Below are 25,538 nucleotides of genomic sequence, written 5' to 3' on the forward strand. Positions count from 1 at the left end.
CTGCTCAGAGCAGACAGAAAAGGGCAGTGTGGGGGCTTCCCTGGTGATTTGCTGCTGCTGATGCTGCTGCCGCTGCTGCTGCCGCTGCTGCTGCCGCTAAGTCGCTTCAGTCTTAGCAGACTCTTAGCAGACAAGTCTATGGGGACTCGTGCTGTCCCCATAGATGGCAGACAACTAGGCTCCCCTGTCCCTGAGATTCTCCAGGCAAGAACACTGGAGTGGGTTGCCATTTCCTTCTCCAGTGCATGAAAGTGAAAAGTGAAAGTGAAGTCGCTCAGTCGTGTCCGACTCTTAGCGACCCCATGGACTGCAGACTTCCAGGCTCCTCCGTCCATGGGATTTTCCAGGCAAGAGTACTGGAGTGGGGTGCCACTGCCTTTTCCGTCCCTGGTGATTTACTCAGTGGTAAAGAATCCGCCTGCCAATGCAGCAGACATAGGTCTGATCTCTGATCCGGGAAAATCCCTCATGTCATGGAGCAACTAAGCCTGGGTGCCACAACTACCAAGCCTGTGCTCTAGAACCCACTCCAGTGTTCTTGCCTGGAGAATCTCAGGGACAGGGGAGCCTGGTGGTCTGCCGTCTATGGGGACGGCACGAGTCCCCATAGACGTGTCTGCTAAGACTGAAGCGACTTAGCAGCAGCAGCAACAAGAGAAGCCGCCTCAAGGAGGAGCCATGCACTGCAACTAGAGCGTAGCCCCTGCTCACCAAAACTAGAGCAAAGCTGTGCAGCAAGGACCCAGCACAGTCAATAAAAAAAGAAAATTATAAATCACCTGCCTCCATCCACTAAAATAAGACCATGTTTTTTAAAAGGGGAAAAAAAAGAAAAGAGTAGTGTGGACACAACTAAGGGATGAGATCCTGCCCACAAGTGGGCCTCTTACACACTCCAGGGGGCTACTGAGTCCAGGTTCCCGTCAAGAGCTCGGGTTGGGAAGGATGCTGTCCATCAATAAGGTACTATTCAGCATCTCCATCGTGCTTGGTGCTATTCCAGGCACTGGAGATACAGCAGTGAACAGGAGAAAGGAGAGCCCTACTCTCCAGGAGCTTCTACTGCAGCAGCTGAAAGAGTGAGAGTCAGGGTAGAGGGGAACAGAGATCCAGGATTAAAAGAGGAAACAAGGCAAACTCTGGCAGCTGTGATAGTTATGCCAAGAATTCAAACACGCTAACACAACAGAGAATGACCACGTACAACGTTCAACTCCAAGGCCACCCTGAGACAGTGACGCTGCGGCTGAGATCTAAAGAACCAGAAAGAACCGGCACTACAATGAGTGGGAGGAACATTCCAGGCAGAGGGAAGAACATTCCTGGCAGAGGGAACAGCTGATGCCAAGGCCCAAAGGCAGAATGTACTTGAAGGACAGAAAGGCCAAGGAGGCTGGCATCCTGAGGCCAAGGGGAAGAATCATACGAAAGGATGCTACCCAGGCACGCAGGGGCCAGGCTGTACCAGGCAGTGTAGGCTAAAGTGAGGTGTTTAGATTTTAGTATAAGTTCAACAGCAGGCCAGTGGAATTTTCTTAATCTGCAACGTGACATGATCTGGTTTATGTTCCTAAAAACTCATCTTGACGACTATGCAGACAATTGATTTTGTAGGAACAACAGTGAAAGTAGGGAGGGGGGTTGGGAGGTCGAAGGGGAGGGGATGTAGGTATATAAATAGCTGATTCTCATCACTGCAGAGACTGACAACATTATAAAGCAATTATACTCCAATAAAAAACAAAAAATGGAAGTAGGAAGACCAGTTAGGAGGCTGTTACAACAGGCCAAGGGAGAGGTGATAGTGACCAAGGCTCACTAGAGTGATCCCATTGTAGACCTGAGGTTAACATGACCCCTCTAACTTCAACAGCATCCTGAGAGTCCCAGCTAGTGCAATAAGATAGGAAAAGGAAATAAAAGATATACACATTCAGTTCAGTTCAGTCGCTCAGTCGTGTCAGACTCTGCGACCCCATGAATTGCAGCACGCCAGGCCTCCCTGTCCATCACCAACTCCCAGAGTTCACTCAAACTCGTGTCCGTCGAGTCGGTGATGCCATCCAGCCATCTCATCCTCTGTCGTCCCCTTCTCCTGCCCCCAATCCCTCCCAGCATTAGAGTCTTTTCCAATGAGTCAACTCTTTACATGAGGTGGCCAAAGTATTGGAGTTTCAGCTTTAGCATCAGTCCTTCCAAAGAACACCCAGGACTGATCTCCTTTAGAATGGACTGGTTGGATCTCCTTGCAGTCCAAGGGACTCTCAAGAGTCTTCTCCAACACCACAGTTCAAAAGCATCAATTCTTCAGTGCTCAGCTTTCTTCACAGTCCAAATCTCACATCCATACTTAGTTGTTATTTAAAAAAAACTTCTGGAACTAGAAAGCAATTATAGCAAGGTTATAGGATACAAGATTAATATTCAAAAGTCATTGCTCTCTTATGAAACAGCAATGAACAACGGGAATTAGACATTTAAAACATACTAGCACACCAAAAATGAAGTACTTAGGTATAAATCTAACAAAATATGTATATAATCTATATGCATAATACTACTAAATTCTGATCAAAGATATTAAATAAAATCTAAATAAATAGATGCAGCTTCCCTAATAGCTCAGTTGGTAAAGAATCTGCCTGCAATGCAGGAGACTCCAGTTTGATTCCTGGGTTGGGACGATCCCCTGGAGAAGGGAAAAAGCTACTCACTCCAGTATTCTGGCCTGGAGAACTCCCTGGATGGTATAATCCATGGAGTCATAAAGAGTTGGACAGGACTAAGCAACTTTCACTTTCATTTGGGCTTCCCTGGTGGCTCAGACAGTAAAGCGTCTGCCTGCAATGCAGGAGACCCAGGTTCGATCCCTGGGTTGGGAAGATCCCCTGGAGAAGGAAATAGCAATCCACTCCAGTACTCTTGCCTGGAAAATCCCATGGACAGAGGAGCCTGGTAGGCTACAGTCCATGGGGTTGCAAAGAGTCAGACATGACTGGGCGAAAAATAGATATACCATGTTGATGGATTGGAATACTCAACACTGTTAAGATATTTGACCAATAGATTCAATGCAATCCCATTAAAAATCTTCTATAGATGTCCAACCAACTTTTGACAAAGTAGCAGAAACAATTCAATAGAGGTAATCAACAAACGGTGCTGGAAAAATTGAACATCCATGTGTAAAAAGAAATTAATCTAGACACAGACATTACACTTTTCACAAAAAATTACTCAAAATGGATAACAGACCTAAATATAAAATGAAATATTAGAAAACATTTAGAAGGAAATGCTGAAGAAAGGCCATGTAACCTCGGATTTGGTGATGACTTTAAACACAACATCAAAAGCACAATTCATGAAAAAACATTGTTAGACTTTATTAAAATTTAAAACTTCTTCTCTGTGAAAAGTACTATTAAGAGACTGAAAAAACAAGCCACATATTTGTGGATAAAATATATGTTTTAATAAAATATATATCTGATAAAAGATTTCTATCCAAAATATACAAAAAACTCAAACTCAACAATAAGACATGTAAAGATGTTCAACATTGTCATTAGGTAATTGCAAATTAAAACAACAATGGAAGGTATCACCACATACTTATTAGAATGTCTAAAATTTAAAAATTGACATACCAAATACTAGCAAGGATACAGAAAAACAGAAACTCATTCATTGCTAGTGAGTCTGGCAGTTTCTTACAAAGGTAAACACGGTCTTATCATGAATCCAGCAATCATGTTTCTAGGTATTTACTCAACTGATTTAAAAACTTGCATGCAAATGTGTATAGCAAATGTTTGTCCTTCAGTAAGTGAACAGGTAAACCGTGGTACATTTGTACCCTGGAATATTCAGCATTAAAAAGAAATGAAGTGTCAAGCCATGAAAGGAAACTTAAATGCATATTCGAATCACAATTGTGAATAGGATTCCTGACAGCTTAGAGAAAGGCAGTAGTGGTAGAGGTGGACATGTTTGAGAAACATTTAAGAAGTAAAAATTGCCAGGACTCAATAATAAAATGCATTTGGGGAGAGGAAAAGGAGAGATAAGTGTCAGGATTACTCCCACGTGGTAAATTGAGAGACAGCCCCTGAAACAGATCCTGTTTTGGAGAGACGTTCATGAGTTCAGTTTTAGATGTGTTGGGTTTGAGGAGCTTTGAAGGCATCAGCCAAGTGGAATTAAGTAGGTAGCTGGATAGACGGATTTGGGACTCAGAGGATAAGTGTAGCTGGGCAAGTAAATCTGTGAGTCACGTGCATATGAACAATCACGAAAGCCATGAACACAGATAATATTCCTACGGTGAAAATAACAATGAGAGGAAAAGAGCTTTAAGGAATTCTAACAGTTGGGAGCCAGGAAGAAGAGGAGGAACTAACAAAAGAAACAGAAAAGCTGCAGCCAGAGAGATGGAAGATGAACCAGGGGATGTATTACCAATAAAACCAAGACCAGAATGTTTACTAGAGGAGGGCCAGGTCAAAAGTATCCACGGATGCTAACAAGTAAGTCAGACAAGGACTGAAAACATTCTTTGGATGATCTGTTCATGATTTTCCGTATTTTTATTGAAGTGTTCATCATTTTCTTATTGATTTTAAAAGCATTTTTACATATTAGAAATATTAATCCTTTGCCTGTTGTATATGTTACAAATATTTTTCCCAGTTAGCACTTGTAGTTGTGTTTCTGCTCTCCTCAGGGTTGATTTGTGTTATTTTACACATAGAAACTTCATGTGTTTATGTTGGCAGATTTATCAATTATCTTCTCTTTCATGAGTTACCCTTTTGCTTTCTTGCTTAGACTCATCTACATTTTCTTATAGTGTATAGTTTTCTTAATATAAAACCTCACTTTCTTATATTTAATTCTAATCCTCCTGGAGTTTATTTTGGTGCAATATTTCAGATAACAACTTTTTACCAAATAGTGTATCATTATCACAACACTATTTATTCCATAATCCATCTAATTTGAAAAGCATCTATCATTTACTATATTTTTTACATCTGCAACTGAATCTGAGCTTTCTATTTTGTTCCACTGAGCTATTTTTGCTCCCAGTAGTATTTTAAAAACTATTATTGCTTCATAATATGTTTAAATAACTTGACATTCAAATTGCCCTCATTATTTTAAGCTCTTATTCTTGTATATTTTTTCTCCAAAAACTGTGGAATCATTTTGAAAATTCAAAAATGACTTCATCCCATTGGGATTTTAGATAAAATCATCTTATGTCTATATGCCTGAGTCAGGAAGATCCCCTGGAGGAGGAAATAGCCATTCCAGTATTCTTGCCTGGAAAATCCCAAGGATAGAGGAGCGTGGTGGGCTACAGTCCATGGGGTCGCAAAGAGTCGGACATGACTGAGCGTGCACACACTCACACATCTTATGTCTATAAATCAATTGGGGAAGAATTAATAGCTTTATAACACTGAGTTGTCCTATCCTAGAATATGGTATATCTCCCTACAAACTGAAATCTTATTTTCTGTAATTCTGAAGTTGTTTATAAAAATAAAGATTTGCAGATTTCTTATTAAATTTATTCTTAGATATTTCATATTTTCTATGGCCATAGCAAACTGTATCTTTTATACTTTAAATTTTTCTGTAGAGCTATTTTGGCCCACAAAATATTTAGAGATTCTGAAGGTATCAAGGTCAAAGCTTCACACATTTGTCATGACAAGCTGATGTTCTCCCATTTACTACAAACTTCTGACAAGATCCAGTAATGTAATACATTTACCCTTTGCCCTAAAACCCGCCCCTTAAATTTAAAAACATATGACTCTCCTCAACCCCACCACAGCCACCACCTGGAGGGCATCCAGCCATCTAGTGGTCAAGATGGAGCCAGGCTGGGACTCTTCCTTCTGCCGTGTCTTCCTGCCTTTGGCACTGTCCTAAAAATGTGACGGCAGCCAGAAATGGGTTTTCTTTACTTTGATGTGACTTAGGACTCCAGCCAAAACCCAAAGTATCATGTCAAAGGGAACCTATAAAAACTGACCTGACTATAAAAGTTGTCTTTTTGAGTCAAAGACCTCTCTTCCAGCCCATCAATCAGAGATGCAGCTTTCCCAGCCAGCGCCGCTGGGTACCGTAGCGCGACCAGGAAGCATCAGCCAAGAAGTGAGTCCCAAACTCAGGACTGCACATCGTTCCAACCCAAGAAATCAGGTGTCTTGTTCTCATCGGAGCCACCAGGGGGAGCCAAACCACACGAGAGGGAGGGATAACGAAGAAGCCGGGCCGGCGCTCCTTAATGGACAGACAGCCTGGTGGAGGCAGGAGAGATGTCTTCGGCTCTCAAACTAAAGCCACTGGGCACTCTTAGAAAACTCTCACTTTTTAAGGAACCTACCAGAAGCAGGTCGGGGTCAAAAGTATAAGTAGCCTATTTACCTTCCACATGGAAGATGAGTGGATCAGACAAATTTCAAAATTATATAAATCATACACGGTCATAAGAACAAAATCTAGATGTCTAAGGACAAAAGAAGATAGAGTATTGCCCCAATCCTGGTGGCTCAGGGGTAAGGATTCCACCTGCAATGCAGGAGCCGCAGGTTTGATCCTTGGGTTGGGAAGATTCCCTAGAGGAGGGCATGGCAACCCACTCCAGTATTCTTGCCTGGAGAATCCCATCCACTGAGGAGCCTGGCAGGCTACAGTCCATGGGGTCACACAGAGTCAGACATGGCCAAAGCGATTTAGCAGGCACGCACGCAACTCCCCAATCCATTCCTAGCTATCCGAGACTTACCTCACCCTGTCTAAGGCTCGGTTCCCTTAACTTCAAGAAAAATATTAATAGTATTATAAAGGTCTTATGAGAATTAAAATAATACATACAGTATATTAAACTTATAGCCTGGCCTATGAGAAATGCTCAAAATTTGTTCTTATGATCACTAGATGATAAACCCCACGGGGTTTTTTTAGAGCAGGGATTCGTTCTTTTGAACTCGTTCTGAACTCATTTGCCTTGTTCGCTGCTATGTCAGCAGTGCCCTGTGAGTCCATGTCCCAGGGAAGGCACACAGTTACTATTTGCTGAAAGCATGGATGAAGGTTATTACTGTTTAATAAGCCAGGAAATAAAGGATGAGAGAGTGAGAGAGAGAGAGAGACAAGAGGGGCCTACTGTGGATAGCAAAATAAAAAAAGAAGAAAATTAACCAAAGTGTTGTCTAAACCCAAGTCAATAGACAGAAAGTCAAAGAAGAACTGTCCCAGTGTGGACTGAGGCCACACTTGACAGCAATTGCATGTTTCCAGCACTGAGTGATGGGTAGATTAGTGGTAACATCAGTAGACAGAGGAACTATAGAGGGCAAGCTTGAAGCAGGTCAATCTGAAACAGTTTAGGCTTTGCATCTCTTTAATTTGCACTGGTCATTCAGGAAAGCCATTGGTCAAGCAACAAAATTATTAGCAGCTCTCGGGAAAGGGCGCATGGACCCTGATACTACAAAAGGTCACAACTCCAAACACAGATAAAAAAGGAAGGTGTCAGGGGTGTGGCTAAAGCCATGAGAAAGTAGAGAGAAAGAACACGACTAACGCTTGGAGAAATAGCCACCACAAGACAACAAAGAGGAGCCATTTCCAATTTCATACGAACTCTGCCTATCTCCAGAACTGTGGGTTTAAGTGGTGGGGAGAAGGGCTCTGAGGTCTGGTGAGTTGATCAGAATGATGTGTGAATACAGAACAGTAACCCTGGGCCACACTACAGCCCAGCAGAATGGACCATGGAGACATTGGTACTCACTGTACCTGAGAGCGTACATCTCTTCTTCATTTTCTGGCACTGATCTGCTTTGATCTTGGCCGCTGTGAGCAAATAGGCTTCAGTAGCATCATATCCCATTTCTGATAATACATTCCAGTAGTGGATGAGGTGCAGCCTTGTCCAGAAGCTCGGGCTTTGGGTCTTTGTTATAAAGTCGGTGATGCTTGTAACACAACGTATTAGTGGAGGTTGTTTTAGTATTTCATGCCTTCAAGGCAGCTGTTCTGTTTACCACATCCCATTAGCCTCTCTGTAAACTTCTTCGCTAATGTGACTTTAGTAGGTCACCAGATAAACCAGCTGAAGCCAATGCCAGTCCTCTGGCCCCTCCTCAGGCCAGGCTCCCTGAATCTGCCAGCAGAGCCAGCCCCTCCCTCTTCTGAGCTCACCTAGGTCTGTGTGAAGCATTTCCCACCATGGATAGCAATTCTCTGGCTCCACACCTTCCCTTCTAGAAGGAGAGCCATAGCTCCTTCACTCCTGAATTCCCAGGACCTGGAACAGCCTGGGAGACAGCAGGGGTCAGTGAGAGATGTCTGCTGAATGAATGTGCAAAGGGGACAAGGAGAAAGGGGAGGGACGGAAGGAAGTGGGGTGGAGGGGAAGAGAAGGAAAGAAACAAGGGAAGGAGGCAGGAGGGCACAGCAGGAGAGCACAGTCTAGGCTTCATCCTTGCTCAACTCCAGGTCCTCCTCTCCTCGGAAGCCTCTTAACTTTGAGGGGAATCCAGGGAAGTTGAGAGAGGAAAAGAACCCTCTGCAGAGCCAGATGGGGCAACCCCAGGGATCCACAGGCCATAGAAGTAGATCAAATGATGGTCCCATCTGAATGAATGAACTGGTGTTGAATGAATATATATGAATGGGTGTGTCTTGCTCAAGGGCATTATGGTACCTTAGTGCTGCTACTGCTGCTAAGTCATTTCAGTTGTGTCTGACTCTGTTCGACCCCATAGACAGCAGCCCACCAGGCTCCCCTATCCCTGGGATTCTCCAGGCAAGAACACTGGAGTGGGTTGCCATTTCCTTCTCCAATGCATGAAAGTGAAAAGTGAAAGTGAAGTCGCTCAGTCATGTCCGACTCTTCGAGACCCCATGGACTGCAGCCCACCAGGCTCCTCTGCCCAGGGGTTTTCCAGGCAAGAGTACTGGAGTGGGTTGCCATTGCCTTCTCCGTACCTCAGTGCAGGGCTTAGCAAAAGGAAGAGAGAAATCTGCCAAATGTAACATCAAAACGAGACTCACCTGGGACTTGAGAGGAAGCTGCTCAGATCCTCCCAGCAGCCGCTCATCTTCAAGTGCCAGGGAAGCTCCTGATACACTCTCCAGAAATCAGTTTGCCTTTGGAAGTATTTGACCAAAATTCGGTGGAAATGTGTTTTCTTGTGATTCGTTGGGTCCTGGAAGCTATATGGACTGCTCTCTCTGACGGGAGTGATGACACCTATTCACAAATCAGTTACAGAGTCACTCTGCTGTACAGCAGAAATTAACAATTATTTATGAAGTAAATCAACTATACTTCAATTTTTTTAACAAAATATAAATCAGTTACAGTAGAATGCATCTGACTTTTTAAGACTGTGAAAACACTATAGCAAACAGATAACAGTTCGGTGGCCATATTCAGACAAAAAAAGTCAAAGTATCTGGGGGAAAAAAAACTGAAACGTCACAAATGTATCCTCTTATAAGGCATTAAGAGTTTACCAAAGAATTAGTTACAGCTATGATCACTGACCTAGCTTTTGAGAAACTCTGTGAGCATGTTGACTTTTCATGTTGAGTCTTCCCCCTCCCCCAAGGAAATATTTGTAACCTACTTTGCAGTTTTAAATGTATACCATGGTTACTGCTTAAATAAGCACTTTGAAATATTAGAGGGCATGCATTTTTGGAGAAGTTAATCTCCTGCCTGCAGCTCACATAGGGCAAGGGGTAGCCAAGCAAATTAATTGCAAATTGGATGTTTGAGTCAAGATTATGATACTGAGTTTCCAAATAGAAAGGGTTCCAATAGATCATACCCCCCATAAACAAGCTTCTTAAAAACAAAACGGTTTTGTTTAGTTCAGTCTTGGTGATATATAGCCTTTAAAACTGAAGCAGAAGTATTTTTAATTTTCTGCTTGACACTTTTTCTTGCAAGATAAATGAGACACACAGCTGGACGACACACCAAGCCCAGCTCTTCAGAAGAAATGTAACCAAAAAAAGAAGCTCATTGTTCAAGTTATCATCCTGCATTTCTTGTGAAATGAATTCTAGGTCTTCTACCCACTTGGAGAGATGCCATGCTAGCTGGTCTAAAATGTGCTGATGTGCCTAGATGGCATGTGTGGTGCTTAAAAGACCCCTGGAAGACAACTCCCCTCCCACACAGGGTGTGGAGAAGGCATTTTTGTGGGTAGGAAATTGGGAAAGTGGCATGGAGAATGAGAGAAAATGAAAACTAGGACAAATGCCACCCTGAGTCCAAGATTTGGAGTGTTAAACACAATGTGTAAAGTGCACAAAATGTTTTCCTATCAAACATTGCATTTAATTTTACTCTTTTACAGAATAATCTCTTGAGGAGGATGTGGAAACCCCTGTGCTGGTGAATTTTACATGTTCACTGACAGGGCGAAGGGGAGTCCAGATAGCTGGTGAAACTTTATCTCTGGGTTTGTACTGTGAGGGTGTTTCTGGAAGAGATTAGCGTTTGAATCAGTAGACTGAATAAAAAAGATGGCCAGTCTTCACACCAAAGCAACTGGGATGCGGGCCTGCACAATTTGCTCTCTCTAGAATATCTCCTGCCCTCAGATCTCAGCAGTCCTGGTTCTCAGACCTTCATTCTCTGACTGGGATTTATACCACTGACTCCCCTGGTTCTCAGGCCTTTGAACTTGGACTCTAACTGTATGTACCAGGGGCTTTCCTGGGCCTCTAGCTTGTAGATGGCAGATAACAGGACTTCTCAGCCTCCATGATAGCATGAGCCAAGCCTTCCTAACAAATCTCTTTCTATAACTCTATCTGTCTACTGTTGGTGCTGTTTCTCTGGAGAGCCCTGGCTAGGGACTTCCCTCATGGTTCAGTGGTTAAGACTCTGTGCTTCCACTCCAGGGCACACAGATTCGGTCCATGGTCAGGGAATGAAGATCCCGCATGCTGTGAAGCATGGCAAAATAAAAGAGAGAGAGACAACCCTTGCTAATACAGTTCCCATATAATAAACAAAACCTGTTTGAAATCAGAGAGACCAAGTGGCTTGTCCCTGGTCAGCACATGATCTGGGTGAAATAAAATTCATATTTTATGGCAAGACAAGGAAAATTTAAACACAAAAGTTCTCTACCCTCAGGCCTCCTCTCTCCCTGCTCTGTGCATAGTGTGTCTGCATTATGTACCAACCAGACCTCCCCCATCGGCAGGAAAACCTGCTCAACATTCTCCTGGCATCAACAAGACAGCTCCTTAAAAGATAACATTCCTTCCTGATCTTGTAAAGGGGTCACATGGCCCACCACAATGGTGCTTAGATCTGGATTATGTAAACTGTCAGTAATATGTCTTTTGATACCACTCCAATATTCTTGCCTGGAGAATCCCACGGACAGAGGAGCCTGATGGGCTATAGTCCATAGGGTTGCAAAGAGTTGGACACGGCTGAAGCAACTTAGCACAGCACCCATTTACGCATATATGCAGAATCTATAAAAATGGTACGGATGAACCTGTTTGCAGGGCAGGAAGAGAGATACAGATGTATAGAGCAGACATGTAGACACAGAGCAGGAAGTGGATGGTGGGACGAATTGGGAGAGTAGCACTGACATGTTAATATTACAGTCATGCTTGTGCTCAGTCGCTCAGTTGTGCCCGATTCTTTGTGACCCTATCAACTGAAGCCCGCCAGGTTCCTCTGTCCATGAGACTTTACAGACAAGAATACTAGAGTAGATTGGCATTTACTCCTCCAGAGGATCTGCCTGACCCAAGGATTGAACCCGCATCTCCTGAGTCTCCAGCATTGGCAGGTGGATTTTTCTACAACTGAGCCACTTGGGAAGCCCATCCTGGGAAGCCCATATACCCATTACCATGTGTAAAATAGATAGCTAGTGGGAAGCTGCTATACAGCACAGGGAGCTCAGCTCAGTGCTCTGTGATGACCGAGAGAGGTGGGATGGGGGTGGGTGGGAGGGAAGTTCAAGAGGGAGGGGATATATGTATATGTATAGCTGATTCATTTTGTTATACAGCAGTTCAGTCATGTCCGACTCTTTATGGCCCCATGGACTGCAGCACACCAGGCTTCCCTCTCCTTCACCATCTCCTTGAGCTTGCTCAAACTCATGTCCAATAAGTTGGTGATGCCATCCAACCATCTCATCCTCTGACATCCCCTTCTCCTCTTGCCTTCAACCTTTTCCAGCATCAGGGTCTTTTCCAATGAGTCACTTTCTCCCATCAAGTGGCCAAAATATTGGAGCTTCAGATTGTAAAGAAATTATACTCTAATAAAAAAATACATTTTTTATGTATTTTTATGTATTTGATGCTATACATCAAAATCACATTTGATGTATAGCACTTTGTTTCAAAAAACTTATATAACTGTGCCTGGTGACGGACTGGGAAGTCTGGTGTGCTGCAGTCCATGGGGTCACAGAGTCGGATACGACTGAGTGACTGAACTGAACTGAACAGGTGGAACAGTTCTCAGAGTCTTCTGAGATGCTTTTTCCGGGTTTTAATCCTCAAATTTGACTTGAATAAAATTTTTCAATTCTTTCTTAGATCGACTGATTAATTTTTCATTGACACTTCTAAATATAGAAGGATTCAAACCTTCTGACTTAATGTCAGTGCTCTTCCAATTACATGTGGGATGTGAGGAATGGCTTGACCACGGGATCATCTGTGTTACAAAGTTCAGTGTAGTTCTCATAGACAGACTAACTGGCTGACACTTACATTGTCTCTTACGGGCCCCCCAGGTGGCACAGTGGTAAAGAATCCGCCTGCCAGTTCAGGAGACCCAAGAGACACAGGTTCGACTGCTGGGTCCAGAAGATCCCCTGGAGAAGGAAATGGCAACCCGTTCCAGTATTCTTGCCCAGAAAATCCCATGGACAGAGGAGCCTGGTGGTCTGTATAGTTCATGCGTTCACAAAGAGTCCGACACAGCTAAGGCTAGATTTCACTGTGTGGATGAACATCCCCCCAATTCTCAGTGGTTTAAAAGAGCAAAGGTTAATCATGTCCACCGCATGTTGGCTGGAACCCCAAATCCAGGTGGATCTCCTCAACCCAGGATGGATGGAGCAGTCGCCATCTTGAACATGGCCAGGCAGCACTCACAACTCATGGGCAGAATTAGCCACAAGCACCACTCAATAAGAGGCAGAGTATTAATTTCAAACAAAAGCAGCCTGCAGGTATATGTGTCTAAGAGACCAGTTTGCCTCAAAATGACTGACATGACATCTGGACAAAAGACGTAAAAACGTAGCCCTTCACCAAAATATCACAGCAGACAAATGCTGTAACTCCAGGCTTTGGGATATTTTTCATCCTTTAGGAATGGGCTTGCTTCTTATGCCAAGGCTGCATGGAAGTGAATTATCAAAACTACAATTCCTGGTGCTTCTAACAAAAACTAGTATTCACAGCCTGATTCTGAAGCAAGCAAACTTGCAGTTCTAACCACAGTGAACAGTGCCAGCAGTGCTTTATTTGGGGCTCATGTTACAGAGGAGTACAGCATGAACCCACAATTTTACCAGTAACACCATGCCCCTTCAATCCCTAGGCCTCCAAGAATGTTACTGTTCTTGGTCAGATGGAGAGATTGAGAGCCTTGTAAACCATCATAAAATGGAGTGAATAGAAAAGCTGACACTACATCCGAGAACATCCTCATTCCTCACCCTGCTCTTCTCTGCCTTATGTAACTTAAGAGATGGTGGGAATGATGTCAATGTGGGAGGGGAAAAATAAAAAGGATTCATGTGGGCTTTTTGAAAAAAAAAAAAAAAGTAAGAGAGAACACAGTAAACTGGAAAGGAAATTTAAGCTTAGAATCTTGCCAGAGGCTGTCATTTAAAGGGTTTTAAAGTCCTGAGACGTGAGGTCCCCTGTGTGAGCGATGCTCAGAGAGTGCTCTGACTCCAGGTAAGGTTCTGTGACTGCTGTTTCTCTGATTCAGATCTGCAGTTCTTTTCAGGAGGGGATAAGAATTTTATTTCAGAACAAAGGCAGAGACTGCTAATTCCACCCTAAATCCATTTCCCTCATCTTTCTTAGTGACAGAGTCCCACTTTGGTTGAGGGGAGCAATACACCCAGTTGAAACCTCTGTCCCCAAATTCCCTTGTAACTGTGTGCTGTGCTTAGTCGCTCAGTTGTGTCCGACTCTTTGCGACTCCATGTAACTAGCTATGGCCAAATGACGAAGTCCCAGGTCAAAGAGACTTAAGTGAAAATGTTGGTGGAAAACTTCTAGGAAAACTCCTTAAAAGGAAACGCAAGCCCTTCTCCCACACCAGCCCCTGTCCTTCCTATTGTTTGAAATATGATGGCTGGAGCTCCAGCAGCCATACTATTTCCAGTAGTCATGAACATGAGGTAACCTTGAGAATGTAAACCAGTGTAACAGATCAGGGACAGGGAAGGAGCTGGGCTCCAGATGACTCTGAAGAGCAACAGCATAGGCTTGGACTGCTGACCTCCAGAAGTCTTTTAAATGAAAGAATAAACCCTGGTATATTAAGCCGTTGAAATCATGTCTCTGTTACAGCCACATACAAATCTTAATTTATACAACCATTTTAATGCATATTTATAGACTCATTTCTACTCAAGAAATCCCAGCTATAACTTTCCCTTGGATGCGACTCTCACCTCCCCTTAGCCAGCAGGTGTCTGCACAGATTCGAGCCTTACCCAGCAGCTTGTGTTCCACGGCACTTCGCAGGGACTGGTGCCGGAAGTACAGGAGGCCATTGGGCTTCTCCTGGAGCCAGTGTCTGGTGGCATTGCGGAAGGCAGCCCAGTGCAACGTGGTCACTTTGTAATGCCCCTTGTAGCCCAGCATGTCCAAGAGCTGGTATATCTCATCTTCAGCCAGCCCACAATGCGAGATGCTCAGCAGACACAGGGTGTCAGACACCCAGCCGTCCAACCCTGTGCAGACAACACACTGATGATGGTGACAAAGGAGGGCTCACACATGCCAGGCATCATTCTACATGTTGTGTGATCAACCAACTCATTTCCTTCCATCATCCTTTAGGTAGATACTATAACCGCCCCATCTTACAAATAAGAAAAATGAAGCCCAGAGAGGTTAAGTAACTTAGCCCATGTCACACAGAAACCAGTGCAGAACTGGGATTTGAATGCAGACGGTGTGGCTACAGAATCCACGTTCTTGACCATTGAATTATTACCTACATTGTCACAATGAATCCATCCGTGTCAGCTATGGTTACCAAGTGGCAAGCTTGCCAGTTCTGACACTTAGCATTTCCCCTGAGCTGTCTTTAAAGATTTCCAACATCAAAAAAAAAAAAAAAAAAAAAATAAAGATTTCCAACATCAGATTTGCATGTACAGGTATGAGAGGCTTTTCTGTCTGGCTGCTGCCTACTGCAAATTCATACACACCACCCAAGCCAGCCACCTGTTACTCACCTGACCCCCTAGATGTTTCCACCGTAGTAGGATCTCCCACTGGATCAACCAACTCTAAAGAGATCCTTAAGACCACGGAGAGAAATGAGAGCAAGGTCTACCATTCGAAATGGATTTCTTATGCTAGGACTGGGGAATGAGGCCCCAGATGCCTGCATCCTTTCAGCAGAGGCAGTTGTTCAGACTGATGTGCACAAGCTTCCTCTGAGGTTTGCCCCAGTTCAACTAAGCTCTCCCGGACCTGTGGTTGAACTTGGCGGGCCTGAGTCGGGTTAGCAGACAGCACTGGGAGGAGGAAAATTGCCTATAAAAGGAACAGTCCCTATGGGGTGCAGGGTGGGGAGGACCCGGGCTTTCCTGCACAATCCTGGAGACATGGGTCTAGCCAAGGGCACAGCTGTGGGCAGTTTTGTCTGATTCTTCCTGTGGGACAGAGACCTTGTTTTCACCTCTGTGCGGGTCAGGGAGGGCACACTAAACTTGAAGTTAACTTTCTCTGCAGAAATGCAAGCTCTAGAGCAAAAAAAAGGGTGGGGGGGAGGTACGGGATAATATGCTGGAGCAACAAACAATGTGCCTTTCATTCCCAGTATCTTCTGCTTCTCTCTCAGAGCTCCACCTCCCCATCCCTGCTCCGTTCTAATTCACTTAAAAGACAGCTGTCACAGCAGAAATGAAGAGAGAAAAACTCAAGTTTCAAGAGACTTTTGAGGCTCATAGTAGAGCCCATGGCTTGTGAGAATAAACTTGGGTTTTTGAAAGCCTGATTGTTGAATATTGAACCACAGATTCCTGGCCAACTCTTGGAATAATTTTTTTTTAACCACAAAGAGCCTCAGACAATTACAGGAAGATGCAAAGAGGACATTTTTTTCCCACCCAGGAAGAAAAGAGATTTTGCTGAATTCAAAAAAGTGTTAAAAAAGAGACAGATCACCTATTCCATTTTTCTAGATGATCTCTCTGCCTCTCTTTTAACACCTTCCTAAGTTCAGCAAAATTTGCAAAACAGACACACAGTCATAGAGAACAAATGTGTGGATGCCAACAGGGAAAGGGAGGTAGGTGGGAGGAAGTGGGAGTTTGGGATTGACATAAATTATTGATACTATGTATATATAGATGACTAATGAGAACCTACTGTTTGGCACAGGGAACTCAGTGCTCTGTGGTGACCTGAATGGGAAGAAAGTCCAAAAGGGCGAGAATATATGTATGGCTGATTCATTTTGTTGTACAGTAGAAACTATCACAACATTGTAAAGCAACTATACTCCAATAAAAATTGATTTAAAAAAGAAAGAGAGAAAAGAAAGCAATAAAGTTGCTCAAGTGGGTTTCTGAACAGGGGCCAGAGCCCTCCCTGTGAAGAAAATCAGCTTGGAGCAGAGACAGACCGGCCTCTGGATGCATCTGAGACTGGATGAGAGAGAGGACCTGAGCTTCCAGAAGCTCTACAGATTTCCCAGTGCCACAGGAAGAAGTGGGGAGGAGAAATGGCTGTGGGGACACCGGGGGAGACCTATAGGCCCTGGACCTCTGAGTGGCGCCATGCACAACCACGTTCTCTGTCGGGCACGTAGATACCCACAAGACTGGAGGCTCAAGCAGAGGGAAGGAATGAGCCGACAATGCCCGTGAGGATGAGGGCACGTGGCAGCAGATGGTGGCATAGATGGAACCACCCCAGAGCAGATGGGAACACAGGCATGCCCGAGGATGCCAAAAACAGGGCACGTCAGTGTCCATGGACCATCTGGAGCCACTACCACCTCAGTGGAAGACAGCGGGGACGGGTGACAACCAAGGTGACCCAGCACCAAGGCCTTCAGATCTGAGCTCACCCCAGCGGGGTCACGGCGAGGACACAAACCCTCACACGGCTGAAAAAATCCTGAATCGGCTGAAAATACACTAAACGGATGAGCTTAACCAGAATTAACCTAGATTCTGCCATCAGTGGGACTGTAGACTCAAAAGAGAGATTACATTGAATCTTAGAAATCATAAAGGCTCATTTCTTAGACCTCTGAGAAATGTGACTAAAATCTATGCTTAATGTATTTCTCCTTATGATCAACACACAGAGCTCCCTGGGTGGGGCTGCCAGATTTAGCAAATAAAAATATAGAGCCTCTAGCTACATCTGAATTCAGGTAAACAATAAATCCATTTTTGGCATAAGTATATTCCAAGCAATATTTGGGATATACTTATATACAAGATTATCTGTTACTTATCTGTAGTTTAAATAATTTTTAGTATATTTCCCATGCAATATCTGGGATATACTAAAAGATTATTTGTTGTTTACCTGAAATTCAAATTAAACTGGGTGAACTGTACTTTCTCTGACAATCCTCTCCCTCAACCTTCCTCCCTGGAGACGAAGGCAGGTGTGGGGGTGTGGGGGTGGGGGGGGATCTTCCTCCCTGTGGACTCAGACCAGGTGGTTAATACTGCTTTATGCCTACCTTCTCCTGAAGCCACAGTGTCAGAATTTGCCTTTTTTTGTTTCAAAGTCCAACTATAGTCTTCAACCCAGCGTTTCAGAATCAATGCCCAGAGCTCCTGAATCGAGGCCACCCCCAAGTACTCCTTCAGGCACTGGAACTCGTTTCGGTAGATTCTGCACTCTTGGTATTCATTTGCCAGGATTGTGAGCTTTAAAGGACTCAGGTTTGTCTTTTTCCTCAAGCTGTGTCTGCTCTGTCGGAAGGGGTCTCTACTGGTAAAAGAGAGATACTCCCTAAAGATGTGTAGCTGGGCTTCTTTGTCCACTGCGCTGACGAGCTCCACCGTCCTCACGTCAGGGCGGGCACACAGCGACTTGTAGGACAGGCTGGAGGAGACGGTGCTCACGATCAACTTGCAGTGAGGAGACAGTGAGCCTGGCAGCCAGGAGATATCTTTCACCTGATGAAAACAGTCAAAGACGGTTGAAAACTTCATAACTTTAAAACTACTTTGCTGGTGTAGGTGGTGGAGAAAAAGGAACCCTCCTATGCTGGAGGAACCCCTCTCCACTATGGAGAACAGTATGGAGGTTCTTTAAAAATCGAAAAATAGAGCTACCACATGATCCTGCCCCCCCCCACTACTGAGTATATATCTAGAGAAAAACATAATTCAAAAAGATACACGCCCCCCAGTGTTCACAGCAGCACTGTTTACAATAGCCAAGACATGGAAGCAACCTAAAGTCCATCAACAAATACAAGGATAAAGAAGATGTGGTACATATGTACAATGGGATATTAGTCACTCATAGAAAGAGTGAAAAAAAGTCATTTGCAGCAACCTGGATGGACCTAGAGACTGTCATACTAAGTGAAGTAAATCAGAGAGAAAAAGAAACAAAATATGATATCACTAGTAACTGGAATTTTAAAAAAGAAACAAACTGATTTATAAAACAGAAACAGACAAGATATAGAAAATAAACTTACAGTTACCAAGGAGGAAGGAGGGAGGGATAAATTAGGAGTTTGGGATTAAAATATACACACTACTACATATAAAATGGATAACTAACAAGGACCTACTGTATAGCACAGGGAACTATATTCAATATCTTGTAATAACCTAAAATGGAAGAGGATGCAAAAAAGAATATACATATATATGTATAACTGAATCACTTTGTTGTACACCTGAAACTAACACATTGTAAATCAACTATATTTCAATTTTTTAAATTTTTAATAGATTCAGTGGAATATAGTAAGAAAGTATAGGGTAACGATTGAGGTTCCAGTTATTAACAGTAACTTGGATAGCAAGCAATATGGTGCTAAGACAATACCAATTCACACTCCATATTGACAGATTCACCTCTCCATTAGGGATTTGACAGTACAAATGCAGACTCTGAAGAGGTTCCTACAAGTACTTTAACAAAATCATAGACTTCTGAAGAATGACCTACAGTGATGGCCAGAGTACAAATTGAAACATTCAACTGAAAAAGAAGATACTATCCTGTGCTGAAGAACTGTCACTTTGGGTAGCAATACTATCATAAATTAAATGGTTTCATTTGGAATAAAAGGAACACCTAATAAAATCTTTCTTGATTCCTTTAACAAACAGCCTTTCCCATCCCTCTTTGCCTAATAATAGCAACTCTCATGGAGAAGGCAATGGCACCCCACTCCAGTACTCTTGCCTGGAAAATCCCACGGACGGAGGAGCCTGGTGGGCTGCAGTCCATGGGGTCGTTAAGAGTCGGACACGACTGAGCAACTTCACTTTCACTTTTCACTTTCATGCATTGGAGAAGGAAATGGCAACCCACTCCAGTGTTCTTGCCTGGAGAATCCCAGGGTCGGGGGAGCCTGGTGGGCTGCTGTCTATGGGGTCGCACAGAGTCAGACACGACTGAAGTGACTTAGCAGCAGCAGCAGCTCTCATATCCTGACTGCTTACTCTGAGCCGGGCACTGTGTTGAGTGTGGACCAACTGCACTGGTTACTTACATTTTTAAAATCTTCTGTATCTTACGTTGTTTCCACATCTCTCGGGGGAATTTACAGATCCAGGGAAATTGCTCCTCCCAAGGCCAGCCAATTCCTGGGAGCGGTGGGCAGATTGCATGAAACATACCTTCTGTGTGCAGACAAGCCAACCCATGACCAACCACACCCCGACTCACCTTCTTATTCAACTTGCTCACCAAGCCAGTACTTCCTCTGCCCTAAGTCATCCAAGGGTCAGGTGCCAGACAGTGAGGGAAAGCCCCTATGCCCCAAAGTCCACTAGAATGATTCAAACTAGCAATCCGAGACTGTGTCCTCTGCCCTGCCTTGCCTTTCCCATGAAAACCCCCAAAGTAATTTTGTTGTATATTCTGATCTGCCTTATCTATACTGATTTTTCCATATATCAAATCCCATTGATTGGTTGCTATCTTTAGTTTTTCTTCTGTTTAAAGGGATACTGGATCAATGGCACCTCTAATGCTTTTTAGTGTCAGTCATTGCTTTGGCCCCGGGCTCCTGTCTTCTGCCTTCTGACACCCTAATATTTCCCCCCAGAGCCCTGCGTGACAAGGCATGTCTTCTCTCCAAAACTGTAAATCATAAATAATTCTTTCAATGCCATTGGTTTCTCCATGACATCAACTCAGTTATCCCCCTATAAATTAAATCCTAGGTATAATTTTATTTCATTAACTCATTCAGTCCCCCTAACAACCCTCCAGAAAGGCCGAGGAGGAAACTGAAGCACAGAGGGCCTAAACATTTTATCAAATTCATTACAAGGGTAAGCAGCAGAGCTGGGATTCAAACTAAGGGTCTGGCTGCAGGGGCTGGCTCCTCACCACTGCATTGATGCCTTAGAGAATTGCCTGACAGTCCCTCCTCCTGAAGAGCTCTCCCTGTTCCCCTCTTCCAGGAAGCCTTTTCCAAAGGTCAAATGCTTTCGTTAGAGGCCTTCACAATACTACATACTGATCCCTGCCAGCACTTAGCACAGATGTAATTTTATATTTATTTATGTGATGATATTACTAATATCTGCCATTCCCTGCTAGAATGAAAGCTCTATTTCTTAGACTATGTCTGTCTGCTTACAGTGCTTTTCCCATGGTAAGCGGTCAATAATTATTTGTTGGATGTATGGTGGTCACCATGTACTGAATTAAAAAGCAGATTACAAAATAATATGGTATATAACTTCACTTATATAAGCGTATGTATGTGTATACAGCTATCCATAGAAAAAAGAAGGTTTAACAATGGTGAGGCTGTGAGGATATTTAATTTTCTATTTTCTTCTTCTTTTTTATATGTTCTATGAGAAATATACGTGAATTACACAATTTATAATTATGCATGTATAAGTTTTATAGAAAATGCTTCACAAAGTAATGACTAATACTAAAAAGCATTGGAGGTGCCATTGATCCAATATCATGTCAAACAGAAGAAAAACTAAAGATAGCAAACAATTGATAGAATTTGATATATGAAAAATTAAGTATAGATAAGGCAAATCAAAATATACAAGCTAAAGAATATAATAGGGGCCCGATAAATGTTTGATTGAAGTATAAAATAGCAGGGCAGAACTGTGCAGCAGTAATGGCCAGTTTCTAGAACCAGGCTTCCCATGCTTGAATTTCAAGTCCACCATCACCTTAGGACCTTCAGCAAGTTGTCTAATATCTCCAAGTCCAATCCCATTTATATAAATAGGGATGATGATCCCAGTCTATCAAGGATTGCTGTGAGAATTCAATGTAAATATCTCTAAAGTTTCTAGAATAATGCCTGGCTAGTTGTGTTACGTAAGTATTTGTTTCGTAAAATATTCAGAAGTAACTAGAAGCAGCATTGCCTATAACTATAGATATGCAATGCAAGGGAATGGTATTGTGTACATTCTAAATCAAGCCGTTTTCCAACAAGGACCTACTGTATAGCACATAGAACTCCACTCAATATTATGTGGCAGCCTGGAGGAGAGGGGGGTTTAGAGGAGAATGGCTCCATGTATATGTATGGCTGAGTCCCTTCTCTGTTCACCTGAAATTATTACAACATTGTTAATTGGCTATATCCCAATACAAAATAAAAAGTTCAAAAAAATTAATTAAGGGGTTTTCTTTTTATTAAATAATAATAAAATGGATATTATTTTGAAAAGAGATTACCTTCTCTCCTGAAATCCCATATATGCCAGCCAATTCTTCAATTCCGTCCAGTACAAGTATACATGGCTTTACATTGATGGAAGCAATGAATACGTCTACAAGAAGTGAAAAGGCCAAGATATTTGCATCTTCATTGAGAATATCAGTTTCAAGCTGGGTACCTACAGCATAGAAATGTGCTCAAATTAGGTATATGTTAATGGGTTGGGGAAGCAGAAGGGGTTGGGAACAAGAAGTGCTACCCACAGCTGTATGACACATACAGATGGTGTAGGATGGTGTGTGCATGCTCAGCCACTCAGTCTTGTCTGACTCTTTGTGACTCCATGGACTATAACCCGCCAAGGTCCTCTGTCCACAGGATTTTCCAGGCAAGAATGCTGGAGTGGGTTGCCATTCCCTTCTCCAGGGGATCTTCTCGACCCAGGGATCGAACTCGAGTATCCTGTGTCTCTTGAATTGGCAGGCGGGCGCTTTACCACTGAGCCACCTGGGAAGGCCATATGTGTGATGAGCAGTCTCAAAATATTCAACCCTAAAGAGGTAATGATATTTACCACCACGTGTCTCCTACATATTTTCAGGATTTTATATAAAAAATATTATGTATGATCCAAAGCACTACTCTCACTTTCCAAAATGCAAAAATTGATCATGTTACAAAGAACTGGATGGGAAGAAAGAGAAGTCAGGCTATGTGATCTGTGAAGCTTCTGCACCACCTTAAGATCAGTTCCTGTTTAGGGGTCACAGCCACCACTCTGGGGGTCCAGCTGTGTGAGTGCATGCACACACACACACACACACAATATCTCCTACCCACCACCTAGTTTCTTTGGTCCTGGCTCATTTTAAACCTAATACAACTGATCCTAAATAACTCTACCCTTAGTAATGGACTCCAGACCTTGGATTCTGGAAATTACTAGGAAGAATTAAGTTATGAATCAGCAAAGACTAAAGGAAGTAATTTGAGAGGACCAACTTGCAGGATGTGATTAAGTGACACACTAGCAGCAACCCAAAATGGTAATCACCTACCTAATATTCTTTTTTTTTTAATTTAATTTTATTTTTAAACTTTACATAATTGTATTAGTTTTGCCAAATATCGAAATGAATCCGCCACAGGTATATCCGCGTTCCCCATCCTGAACCCTCCACCCTCCTCCCTCCCCTCCCCTCCCTCTGGGTCGTCCCAGTGCACCAGCCCCAAGCATCCAGTACCGTGCATCGAACCTGGACTGGTGACTCATTTCATACATGATATTATACATGTTTCAATGCTATTTTCCCAAATCTTCCCACCCTCTCCCTCTCCCACAGAGTCCATAAGACTGATCTATACATCGGTGTCTCTTTTGCTGTCTCGTACACAGGGTTATTGTTTCCATCTTTATAAATTCCATATATATGCGTTAGTATACTGTATTGGTGTTTTTCTTTCTGGCTTACTTCACTCTGTATAATAGGTTCCAGTTTCATCCATCTCATTAGAACTGATTCAAATGTATTCTTTTTAATGGCTGAGTAATACTCCATTGTGTATATGTACCACAGCTTTCTTATCCATTCATCTGCTGATGGGCATCTAGGTTGCTTCCATGTCCTGGCTATTATAAACAGTGCTGCGATGAACATTGGGGTACACGTGTCTCTTTCCCTTCTGGTTTCCTCAGTGTGTATGCCCAGAAGTGGGATTGCTGGATCATAAGGCAGTTCTATTTCCAGTTTTTTGAGGAATCTCCACACTGTTCTCCATAGTGGCTGTACTAGTTTGCATTCCCACCAACAGTGCAAGAGAGTTCCCTTCTCTCCACACCCTCTCCAGCATTTATTGCTTGTAGACTTATGGATTGCAGCCATTCTGACTGGCGTGAAATGGTACCTCATAGTGGTTTTGATTTGCATTTCTCTGATAATGAGTGATGTTGAGCATCTTTTCATGTGTTTGTTAGCCATCTGTATGTCTTCTTTGGAGAAATGTCTATTTAGTTCTTTGGCCCATTTTTTGATTGGGCATTTATTTTTCTGGAGTTGAGCTGTAGGAGTTGCTTGTATATTTTTGAGATTAGTTGTTTGTCAGTTGCTTCATTTGCTATTATTTTCTCCCATTCTGAAGGCTGCCTTTTCACCTTGCTAATAGTTTCCTTTGTTGTGCAGAAGCTTTTAAGTTTAATTAGGTCCCATTTGTTTATTTTTGCTTTTATTTCCAATATTCTGGGAGGTGGGTCATAGAGGATCCTGCTGTGATGTATGTCGGAGAGTGTTTTGCCTATGTTCTCCTCTAGGAGTTTTATAGTTTCTGGTCTTACATTGAGATCTTTAATCCATTTTGAGTTTATTTTTGTGTATGGTGTTAGAAAGTGTTGTAGTTTCATTCTTTTACAAGTGGTTGACCAGTTTTCCCAGCACCACTTGTTAAAGAGATTGTCTTTAATCCATTGTATATTCTTGCCTCCTTTGTCAAAGATAAGGTGTCCATATGTGCGTGGATTTATCTCTGGGCTTTCTATTTTGTTCCATTGATCAATATTTCTGTCTTTGTGCCAGTACCATACTGTCTTGATGACTGTGGCTTTGTAGTAGAGCCTGAAGTCAGGCAGGTTGATTCCTCCAGTTCCATTCTTCTTTCTCAAGATAGCTTTGGCTATTCGAGGTTTTTTGTATTTCCATACAAATTGTGAAATTATTTGTTCTAGCTCTGTGAAGAATACTGTTGGTAGCTTGATAGGGATTGCATTGAATCTATAAATTGCTTTGGGTAGTATACTCATTTTCACTATATTGATTCTTCCAATCCATGAACATGGTATATTTCTCCATCTATTAGTGTCCTCTTTGATTTCTTCCACCAGTGTTTTATAGTTTTCTATATATAGGTCTTTGGTTTCTTTAGGTAGATATATTCCTAAGTATTTTATTTTTTCCGTTGCAATGGTGAATGGAATTGTTTCCTTAATTTCTCTTTCAGTTTTCTCGTTATTAGTGTATAGGAATGCAAGGGATTTCTGTGTGTTGATTTTATATCCTGCAACTTTACTATAATCATTGATTACTTCTAGTAATTTTCTGGTGGAGTCTTTAGGGTTTTCTATGTAAAGGATCATGTCATCTGCAAACAGTGAGAGTTTTACTTCTTCTTTTCCAATTTGGATTCCTTTTATTTATTTTTCTGCTCTGATTGCTGTGGCCAAAACTTCCAAAACTATGTTGAATAGTAGTGCTGAAAGTGGGCACCCTTGTCTTGTTCCTGACTTTAGAGGAAATGCTTTCAATTTTTCACCATTGAGGATAATGTTTGCTGTGGGTTTGTCATATATAGCTTTTATTATGTTGAGGTATGTTCCTTCTATTCC

The 25,538-nt window shown here is 42.8% G+C and overlaps 1 protein-coding gene across 1 annotated transcript in view; it reads right to left on the reverse strand.

The window, feature by feature from the left end:
- LOC109558511 (putative tetratricopeptide repeat protein 41) overlaps positions 1-25,538 on the reverse strand; it is a 92,173-nt gene that overhangs the window by 40,784 nt on the left and 25,851 nt on the right. The window contains 5 exon segments of the mRNA XM_070789634.1: positions 7,822-8,000; positions 9,082-9,280; positions 14,772-15,011; positions 17,996-18,437; positions 22,180-22,340. Coding sequence (XP_070645735.1) covers positions 7,822-8,000; positions 9,082-9,280; positions 14,772-15,011; positions 17,996-18,437; positions 22,180-22,340 — 1,221 coding nt within the window.

This window comes from Bos indicus, chromosome 5 (genome assembly GCF_029378745.1).
Source record: "Bos indicus isolate NIAB-ARS_2022 breed Sahiwal x Tharparkar chromosome 5, NIAB-ARS_B.indTharparkar_mat_pri_1.0, whole genome shotgun sequence".
Lineage (NCBI taxonomy): Eukaryota > Metazoa > Chordata > Mammalia > Artiodactyla > Bovidae > Bos > Bos indicus.